This window comes from Carlito syrichta, unplaced genomic scaffold (genome assembly GCF_000164805.1).
Source record: "Carlito syrichta isolate Samal-C Ts95f unplaced genomic scaffold, Tarsius_syrichta-2.0.1 Scaffold301957, whole genome shotgun sequence".
NCBI classification, from domain to species: Eukaryota; Metazoa; Chordata; class Mammalia; order Primates; family Tarsiidae; genus Carlito; species Carlito syrichta.
This window is the reverse complement of record NW_007246053.1, coordinates 277,483-288,549: the sequence shown is the minus strand read 5'-3', so window position 1 is coordinate 288,549 and position 11,067 is coordinate 277,483. Positions and strand designations below refer to the sequence as shown.

Here is an 11,067-nt window from a genome sequence, read left to right as displayed (position 1 = left end):
ATCTCAAACCTCCTATTTTTTCTTAGTGCAAATTCAGAACTGTACATATTAGGATTGGTTATTACTGAAGATAATTTATGCAATCATAAGCCAAACATGCTAAGTTGACAAAAAGAAAACCATGCAAGTAAGCAAACCCTAACACACGTGGGACACGCCCTCTCAGTATAAAAAGGCTTGTCACTGTCCGTGGTAGCAGGCACTCCCTGGGCTAAACAACATCACCATGTCTGTTCGATACAGCTCCAGTAAGCAGTACTCTTCCTCCCGCAGTGGAGGAGGAGGAGGAGGAGGATCATCCCACAGAATCTCGAGCAGCAAAGGCTCCCTTGGTGGAGGATTTAGCTCAGGGGGCTTCAGTGGCGGCTCCTTCAGCCGTGGGAGCTCTGGTGGGGGCTGCTTTGGGAGCTCATCAGGTGGCTATGGAGGATTGGGAGGAGGCCTTGGTGGAGGTAACTTTGGTGGAGGGTTTGGAAGCAGCAGCTTTGGTGGGGGCTATGGAGGAGGCATGGTAGGAGGAGGCAACTTTGGAATTGTCGGCTCTGGTGGGGGTGGCTTTGGTGGAGGCGGCTACGGAGGAGGCTATGGAGGAGGCTATGGAGGAGGCTACGGTGGTGGTTTTGGTGGTGGTTTTGGAGGAGACGGTGGCCTTCTCTCTGGAAATGAAAAAGTAACCATGCAGAATCTGAATGACCGCCTGGCTAGCTACTTGGACAAAGTTCGGGCTCTGGAAGAATCAAACTATGAGCTGGAAGGTAAAATCAAGGAATGGTATGAAAAGCATGGCAACTCACGCCAGCAAAAGCCCCGTGACTACAGCAAATACTACCAAATCATCGACGACCTTAAAAATAAGGTAAGGGGCACTGTTAACTTTAAACCTACTTCTGGGCATGTAATCCAGATAGATGAATATTAAATTAAGCACAATGTAGCTGTTCGCTATGTTTACTATGCTACTGTCTTGCTTCCAGAAATAATCCAGTCTCATCAAAGGAAAATATTTATGAAAGTATGGCCATGGCAATCTTCATCCAGCATGTGTGTTGTCTTATAGGATAGCAGGTTACTGAGAACTTTTTTAGGTTTTAATGAACATATAATGGGTCCCTAGTGAAAACACACTAGATCATTTAAAAATGTAGAAATGGAAAAATCATTAAATGAATCAGAACAAACCATTATTTGACTGATAACAAATAAGCCATATTCAGTACCAACATTGCAGGAAACATGAATTCTCCAGTATGAAAATAGGATACTGCTTGCCTCAAAGGAATTTGTGAATTTCACCTATTGTGTACCAGTTCAGAGTATATTTATTTAGAAGTATTTACAACAAGTTAAACAAATACAGATGTGATTCAGTCAAAGGTTAGCTGAAATACATGTACATCACACAGCATAAAAGAGGAGGGCACACTTGCAGGACAACATCCATATATCTGAAGTTAGTTTTGAGAAAGGGATAGCAAAGAAATAGAAGGGTAGGAAAACCTCAAGAGAACAAATGATTCAAATTTAAGTATGTGAGTAAGCCTGCAATATTTCATACTTAAAATAAAAAATTCCCCCAAGATTCTGTAAGAGAAACATAAAAACATAGTTCATCTATGCCACTAGAAAAGCCATACCTGCATCTAATCTCTCTCTCTCTCTCTCTTTTTTTCTTCAAGTCAGAGTCTCAATCTGTCGCCCAGGTTGGAGTGCAGTGGCATGCTCACGGTTCCTGCAGCTTCAAACTAATCTCTGTTTAAATAACTGTGCCTCTCCCTCCAGATCCTCAACCTAACAACTGACAATGCCAATGTCCTGCTTCAGATCGACAATGCCAGGCTGGCAGCTGATGACTTCAGGCTTAAGTAAGCTAAGTAAATGGGGTACAGTACTAGTACAACAATACATCTGCTGTTGACAATGACTTTGGATGCCTACATTAGCATTTACCTTTTCCTGAATTCATCCAAAGTTAAATAGTATTGGGTTTGTCTGATAAACTTTCCATTCCAATATTACCTTTCTGGTTATATTAAAGGAAGAAAACACAAGTTCAAGGAACTGCTAAGCTTCTTTGTATTAAACCACTAAGTGAATTCGTGTATCACATATGCTACCATGATAGGAAATCAACTATACATTTGCTTTTGAAGTGTCTCTGCTACAGGGTACATCCCCTTATATAAGTTACATCCAGTATTTGTATCGTGCCTGTTTCAGGTATGAGAATGAGGTAGCCCTGCGCCAGAGTGTGGAGGCCGACATCAACGGCCTGCGTAGGGTGCTGGATGAGCTGACTCTAACCAAGGCTGACCTGGAGATGCAGATTGAGAGCTTGACTGAAGAGTTGGCCTACCTGAAGAAGAACCACGATGAGGTGACACAAAAGTTATACTTTCCCCAGCCAAAAAGAGTTCATCGTCGTCACGAGGGAGTCATTCAATCTTTCTTTTCTTCAAACAGGAAATGAAAGACCTTCAAAATGTGTCCACTGGTGACGTGAATGTGGAAATGAATGCTGCCCCAGGTGTTGACCTGACTCAACTTCTGAATAACATGAGAAGCCAATATGAACAACTTGCTGAACAAAACCGCAAAGATGCAGAAGCCTGGTTCAATGAAAAGGTAAGTAAATCTTCCTACACGGTGAAGCACACAGAGGTTTTGTTATCATTTCAGAATTTTCTCATCTTTTTTCCCTGTTTTCAATACTCTAGAGCAAGGAACTGACTACAGAAATCGACAGTAATATTGAACAAATGTCCAGCCATAAATCTGAGATTACTGAATTGAGACGTACTGTTCAAAGTCTGGAGATTGAACTACAGTCCCAACTGGCCCTGGTATGTTGACTTCCATGACATGACTTCAACTTTATCATACAAAATGTCATGCTCACGTTAAGAATAGACAATGCAACAGAAAAATGAAGAGTTGAGAGTAAGAAAGAAATAGAAACTGAGGCTCTAGGTTAATGGAGAAAAAAGTGCTCTCAGCATTGATCTAAAAGTGCTGAAAAGGAAATGACGCCATTAAACAAAACCTAAATTGTGTTCATTTTCTTATTCTTCTGTATGATGTCTTATCAAATAATTAAATAAGCTTCACTCTACTCGACTGAACGATGACGTCGCTAAGTCACAAAAATATCTTTTCAGAAACAATCCCTCGAAGCCTCCTTGGCAGAAACAGAAGGTCGCTACTGTGTGCAGCTCTCACAGATTCAGGCACAGATCGCCACTCTGGAGGAACAGCTGCAACAGATTCGAGCTGAAACCGAGTGTCAGAACACCGAATACCAGCAACTCCTGGACATCAAGACCCGACTGGAGAATGAAATTCAAACCTACCGCAGCCTGCTAGAAGGAGAGGGAAGGTAAATTTAAAATAGAAGAATTATCCCAGCTGCCTGTATTCAACATTCCGGAGATCAAGGCTTAACCTTGAAAATGCCAGAGAGTGGGAGAAAGGGGAAGAAGGGAGGGGACATAGGACAGGAAGAGGAACATGCAATCGCGTCTCACTTCCTCAAGAATTTGGCAAAACAATGATTCTTAGGGTTGCATGTATAAAAAACTGTTTTCAAAAGCTGCATTTTAAAATACCTACTTGGCAGGGTTGTATTTTCTCAAAACATGATGTGCTTATTTTCTAAAGTAGCAATAATCTGGAAAACGATCCACCGTTTTCCAACGTGAGAAATAACCAAACATGAACCTCACCTGGTTTAGCTCCGGAGGCGGATCCTACGGCGGTGGTCGCGGCGGCGGAAGTTCCGGCGGCGGCTACAGTGGAAGTTCCGGCGGCGGCTACGGTGGAAGTTCCGGCGGCGGCGGCGGCGGCGGAAGTTCTAGCGGCGGCGGAAGTTCTGGCGGCGGCGGAAGTTCTGGCGGCGGCGGAAGTTCTGGCGGCGGAGGCCCCTACGGCGGAGGAAATTTCGGTGGCGGCGGCGGCCCCCACGGCGGAGGAAATTTCGGTGGCGGCGGCAGCTACGGCGGAGGCCACAAGTCCTCCTCTTCCGGGTCTGTCGGAGAGTCCTCGTCTAAGGGACCAAGGTCAGCAGAAACTAGCTGGGGTAATCAGAATTAGTTTTGACTTTCTGTGATGGTTTGTTGCCTTTGAAGCTCTAGAGATGTTTAAAAAAATTAAAATCTTGGAGACGGACCCTATGTGCATTTGTTAACAAGCTGCACTCCGGACACCCGTCTCGAAGGACCGATGGCGTGATCCAGACGTCATACCTTCACCATGGCTCGGATGTCTGTTTAACGATGTAAAAAAATTGAATGTGCTTCCTCGTATTTGCTTAGTAAGGACCCATACCGATTGCTCAGACTAAATTATAACTTCTTGTCATTCTTCGCACAGATACTAACAAAACCAGAGTAATCAAGACCATTATTGAAGAGGTGGCACCTGACGGTAGAGTCCTTTCATCTATGGTTGAATCAGAAACCGAGAAACACTACTATTAAGCGGCATCGGGAGGTGCGAGTCTCCCTTCACACCGGCCCTTGTGTACAGATCCGTGGAAAACAACCTCTAGGAAAGCGCTTTGTCCTCGTGCTCTGTGGAAGCAGGTTCACTCCTTGAAAACAAGGTGTCTGCCAGGTGTTCTGTGGTTTCTGTGTTTCTTTTCACTTTACCAGAAAGTGTTCTTTAATGGGGAAAAAACCCAGAACAAACCTTTCTGTTCTCTTTTACTAATGAATTTCAATAAACTTTCTTACTGATGCAGACTATCCACGTTTGTTGGTATTTGTCTTTACTTTAGTTAGACGATAGTCTTAAGATTAAAGATGAAGGTTGATTTATCTAAAAATTCTGAAGACAGAATTACCGTCATGATGATTTTTCTGAGTCAGTTTTTTTAATCTTGTGGTTATTTTCAGATCACCGTCAGTAATCTCACTGAGTAAAAAAGTCCATGAGTCCCTAATCTTTCTCTTTTTTAAAGATACACAGTGTGTAGAAAGCTCTCAGCTCTCTGGCTTTAAACCATTTCAATCCTGGAAATTCTGAAATATTTCAACTAAGACCCTCAAAATAAAATTAATTAGAAATTTTATTTTTTCTTATGGTTTGACCTCTCACATTTGCCTGCCCTTATTTTCTTCCAACTAGTATAGTACTTCTTCCCAATAGCCGTATGGCTTGAGATATCTTCGAACACTCACCAACCCAGTAAAATCACATTACCCCCAACAAAGTTATTCGGTGTCCATCAGATGAACAGGAGAAGCGCTATCGAGACATGGTGATGCCATTGACCAAAGGGGCACCACTATGTCTCTGCCTTCCCCAACTCTGTCCAGTGATCAGTTCTAAAGACCTGGTACCTTCAGGGTCAGCCCAATGACATCCCTCAGCCAATAAGAACCCAACTGACATTACTTAGCACTCTGCTAGGACATCCTAAGGGAAGGAAAAGCTGGAGTGCCCCAAGACTACCTTGTGCTTACTGGTGAGTCCCTAGATTACCCATGCCCACCAAGTAGCAGTTTTCCTCGGTATTCTTGATTTTAGTCCAGTTTTCCCCAGGACCTGAGTCCTGATCCCCATTCCATTTGCTTGGCACTCTCTCTACTAGGTAGACCTTCCCCTATGGATCCTAGATTGATGACAGGAGCCCTATTTCAATGGGTTAGATTTTCCTGCAGTCAAGGTTCCATAACCTGCTTGGCACCAAAAAATTAGCACAGCCCAGAGGTGCTCCATTTTAGTTCACGTGCCTCATTATAGGTGGATATTTGTACCGGCCACCCTTCTTGGGGGCCAGTCTTCTAAGGTCCACTGTTGACATCTCAATGTAACATATAGTAAAACCCTTAAACAATGTAACATATAGTAAAACCCTTAAACAACCGTTGATGAGTAAGGACTCATCAACAGTTCCTACTGTGTATGTAGCTGCTGTTCAGAAACACCATCTTCTAAAATATTTATTATCTAATAAAATTAACCAAGCCCCTGGGACCTATTGTATTGCTCATAATCTGGGATGGCCATTCTCATTATTCTGAAGAAATACACATTTTCATGTTCAGTAATACTGATTTGACACAAAGAAGATATGTTACTATATGATAGCTGTGCTTGCTATTAAGCTTTGCCTCTTCTACCCATTCTGCCTTCCTTCCCACAGCCAGAATCTCAGCTAGTCAGAGTTCTTTATCTGGTTGGGTGATGACCCAAACCTTCATTCCTGAAGTCTGCATACATAATGGCCCTGGCTTTTTACTTCTTCATTCTTCCAATACCTCCTTAAACAATTATTTATATTAAATTATCTTTAATAAATAACTGCTTTTTTGACTAAACTCTGATAAGTATGGTTTAATAAACACAATCTGTTTAAACAACTTGATTGTAACAAGAACATTGGTATTTATGGAAAAAATTATAAAATTATAAAAAATTATTAAATAGTACAGGTCATAGATTTGTCATGTAGCTATTAAAAAATTCTGTATGCTTTCTTGTAGATCCTAAAGTCATTACAGAATCCTGCTGTTTAAGCAGTATAGCATCCAAATTAGACTGGCAGGGCCAATCTGGCACCCATGTGGAATCATACTACACTGCAGAAGCTTGTATCTCCAAAGGTGTCCTCTCATACCTAATAAAGACCTTAAAACTTTGCACCCTGGTCTTGGTGCTCATTGTGGCTTGATGTTTTGCTTGGGAGAGGAGAGTAGCTTTGACAGGGTCATCTTTATCAGGGAAGTAGCTCAATTAAGGTTAACTAGATGGGGTGCATCCAGGATTTCCCGTCTAGATTGTATCTTGAGAGCAAGAACAGGGAAACAGCTTATTTGTGGTTTTAAGCATACATTTTAAAGTCAGTGATCCCTGATTTCCTGTCCTGGCATTGGCATTTACAAATAATGTAACTTTTGTACAAGTTACTTCAACTCTTCTGAGTCTGAGTTTTCTTATCTATACAATTAGAATCTAACTACCACATGACACAGCTGTGGTTAAACCAAACCAATGCCTTTAAAGCCCTTGGGGGAAATTCCTATCATATAGTAGATTCGGAAGAAACAGTATTCTGTTCACCTTCAAAGAAACATGCCTATTAGCTAAATAATGCAGTTTCTTCAAAAATGAACGAGTGTCACTGGAAATTGGTAAAGTGGGTGGTCATTAACATCATCTGCCAAGAGGTGAGGAACAAGGTCATGTTGCTCTCCTAAGACTGAAAAACTAAATTCCAGACAGTGGGAACAATGGTGAGAGTGTGTCACAAAGGATTATGATTAACCTATTCCTGTGAACCTGAGATCCAATAAAATATAGTAAGAGATTTTTGAAAGTGCGTCAGATGATTGCCCTGAAGATTTGAGGCAGTGATCATCTCTAAAAGCTGCAGCTGTGGTCACCCCATGATGTAAGTCATCCAAGCTGTTCCTTGGGGTGATAAAGAGAAACACATTATCACCACAGAAATAAAACCAGTCTAGAAACCAGACATAAAGGGTATTTTTTTCAAACCAGGTTGTCCCACAGAAAGCCATGCTTTATTTTGAGAACATACTTTTCATGAGAAGTTATACCACTGCTCCTCAGTTTCTCTCCCCAGATTAAAAAAAAGCACTCTCCACACCCCAACATTGAGAAATAGATCTTTCCAGACTAAGACCAGTTAGAAAAGGAGGGAATCATCATGAATTCATATAAATATTGGACATTATCTCAGAAGAATTTGGGTAGTATTCTGAAAATAGTTTTGTCCTTCAGAATTTTAGCAAGGAAAAAAGTCACACACTAAAGCCTTAAGTAACCTTTCCTACCCCAGAATAAACTATCCTGGAAGAAATGCTTAAGAAAACATAAATACATGAGTTCAAAAGCTAGCTGAACCATGACCAAACTAATAATAACCTCAATGAAAGAAGAATCCTCAGTAAACGTTTTGACCTATACAATCTCTGTAAACTTTTGTAAATTATGAAATTTGGAGAAAAGAACAAAAAACAAAACATCTTGATGGATTGAACAACTGTTGTAAGGATGAAAACAAGAGGGATATTTGAGTATGGACTGCATAGGGTGTCTGAACTTTGATCCTACTTTCTATAAGTTCACCTAATTTTAGCTGTTCTATCAGTTTACCCAGCGTTCTCCTTTCTATATGGTGGTGAAACTGTAGATCTACATGTTGGTTACTAGAAAGATCACAAAATAATGTGGCACTTGTGTAAAAATTGCTGGTGGTAGTGGTGGTGACAATGAAAATAATGATAACAATAGTCTTTAAATCACACCAAGGGTTGTTCTAAGTAATTTAATGATGAATGAATGGGTAGATTAGATAGATGATACATAGGTTGGTAGATAGATAGATGATAGATAGATGATAGATAGATAGATAGATAGATAGATAGATAGATAGATAGATAAGCTCAGTATATAATGTGGATATGAACTCATTTAGTCTTAACAACCACCCTACGGTTTATTTCAACACAGAACCAGAGTTATCCTTTAAAAGTGTAACACTAATTCTATCACTCATAGGATCAAAAGTCATCAATGTCTCTCCATTAATATTCTTTAACAAGATATCCATGAGACTGACTTCCTTGCCTTCCTTATCTTCTTCAATCATTTGCACAATTGTCACCTTCTCTTTGAGATTCACCCTGTCACTCTGTTTAAATTTTTACCCCTATTCTTCTCAACTCCCCTATCACTCCACTTTTTCTTTTCACAGCCCTGTTTCTAGCCTACTATACAATTAGTTTGTCATTATTTATTATCTTTCCATATCAGAAAGTACATGCCAGAAAGATAAGGATCTTTGACTCCTTTATGTACTCTTGTATCCCAAGGCACTAGGACAGTGGCTGGTACAGGTTAAGTTCCAAAAATATATTTTACAAAGGAATGAACTCCATGACAAGACATACTATTAGTATGCACCCATTTTATAAATGAGAAAAGTGAAGCAGAGAATTTTAATTAACTAATCACTGAAACTAAGATTGCAAGAAATTATTACATATATGTGGACATTAGTATACAATAAAGGGATGATCTCAAAATAATGAGAAAGTAAGGTTTATTCAGTAAACTATAACCTGTTGAATCCCTAACAGCAAACATACAATAACCCAAATAAATGTTTTAAACATACTTGCAAGTAGTATAAGAAAACAGAAAAATATTTCATATAATCATCACATTTTTATCTTTTTATTTTGAAATAATTATAGACTCATGGGAAGTTTAAAAAAATAGTAGAGACCAGTGTACCCTTGACCTAGCTTCCCCAAATAGTGGCATCTTATATAGTTAGGATACAATATCTAAAATAAAAAATTGACATCAGTACCCTACTATTAAACTACAGACTATATTCAGATTTTATCATTTTTTAATCTGCATTCATGTGTGTGTCTGTGCAATTGTGCCCTATGTAAAGATGTGTGTAACCAACACCACAATTAGATACAAACTGTTCCATGACCACAAAATAATTCCTTTATGCTGCTTCTTTGTATCCATATCTATTCCTCTATACTTCCCTCCCAAGCCCTAGACCCTGATAACAACTAATCTGTTCTTCGTCTCAGTTGTTTTGTTGTTTGGAGGATGTTATACAAATGTAATCACATGCAACCTGAGCGTATTTGGGTACAAGTTTTTGTGTGAACATAAGTTTTCGTTTCTCTGGGATACACTTCCAAGAATATGATTGCTGGGTCATATGGTAGGTCATGCATAGTTTTGCAAGAAACTGCCAAAAGAATATGATTGCTGTGTCATATGGTAGGTCATGCATAGTTTTGCAAGAAACTGCCAAAGTGTTGTCCATAGCGAGCTCACCATTTTATTTTGCCAGCCAACAATAAATGAAAGAGCCAGTTTCTCTACATCCTCACCAGCATTTGGTATCATCAGTATTTTTCTAATAGGTATGTAGTTATAGTTCCCTGAAGTTTTAATTTGCATTTATCTACTGGAAAATGATGTTGAATATTTTTTCATGTGGCTATTTGACAACTGTATCTTCTCTTCGGTGAAACACCTGTTCATGTTTTTTGATCACTAGATTGCTTGTTTGTATTTTATGGTTGAGTTTTTCCTGGCTATAAGGTCTTTGTCAAATATGTGACTTGCAAAATATTCTACTAGTCTGTAGTTTGCCTTTTCATCTTCTTAGCAGAGTCTCACAGTACTGGATGCTAGATGTCTGAAATCGGGGTTCTGACAATGTAGTAAGTGCTCTATAAAATATTAAACTGAAAGAGAAAAGAAGGGAGGACTAATAGCAGAAAAGTAAAATGCCACCAACAACTTACTTCTGGAAGACTCAGGTTTCCAAATCAAGCATAAACCCAAAGTGATGGATGGATTGTTATTACTTCTGTTCCTAAACTAATGAAGATCATAATGTTGTTTAAATAAATTTCTCAATGAACCAATTATTTGTGATAAAGAAGTATAGATGCTACAAGTTCTATGCTTCAACGCCAGAGGCCCACCCTGTCTGTCTACCCAGCCACAGCTCCCATTGTGCTAATCTGCAACTACTCAGCTGAGTTTCTTTCTAGGTTGTTTTTTTGTATCTTTCCTGTGTGTAATTTAAAGTCATTTTCTACCAAAAAGTTATAAAGTTTTTCATCTGTGTCAAATGTTGCTTCAGTGGTTTTTTTCCCCCCCTTTACTTTGTTTTCTTTCCTATAATGGAAACAGAATGAGGCTCTTATAAGCTAGGACTTCTGAATAGTATTTCCAAGAGTTCCATAAAAACTTTAGGCAACTAACTCTCCAAGTTTCAATTTGCTCATTTCCAAAAAATGAAATAGCTGAGCATAACAAAAATGCCACTTTGCATACATGAAGAGTTTAGTTCGTCATCTAATAGATGGGTATACACCATCTCATCTGGACATATCTATTTCTGGATCTCTGCATTAGGTAGGTCATGCTTAGCTTTGCAAGAGACTTCTAATCTAACCCAAAGTTTATAAGGAAATGATCTGCCCCACAGGACCATGATGAGATACTCGATTGTAGTTTCTGAGCTTCAGATGAGAAATAATGGATGTTTTGTTATTT

At 39.6% G+C, this 11,067-nt stretch overlaps 1 protein-coding gene across 1 annotated transcript; it reads left to right on the top strand.

Annotated features, from left to right (window-relative positions):
• The first annotated feature begins 226 nt into the window (after window positions 1-226).
• KRT10 (keratin 10) lies at window positions 227-4,739 on the top strand. The gene is made up of 8 exons (XM_008055823.1): window positions 227-856; window positions 1,780-1,862; window positions 2,218-2,374; window positions 2,461-2,622; window positions 2,715-2,840; window positions 3,156-3,373; window positions 3,729-4,072; window positions 4,366-4,739. The coding sequence occupies exons 1-8, from the start codon at window positions 227-229 to the stop codon at window positions 4,470-4,472; spliced, it is 1,827 nt and encodes a 608-aa protein (XP_008054014.1). The 3' UTR covers window positions 4,473-4,739.
• The last annotated feature ends 6,328 nt before the right edge of the window (window positions 4,740-11,067 follow it).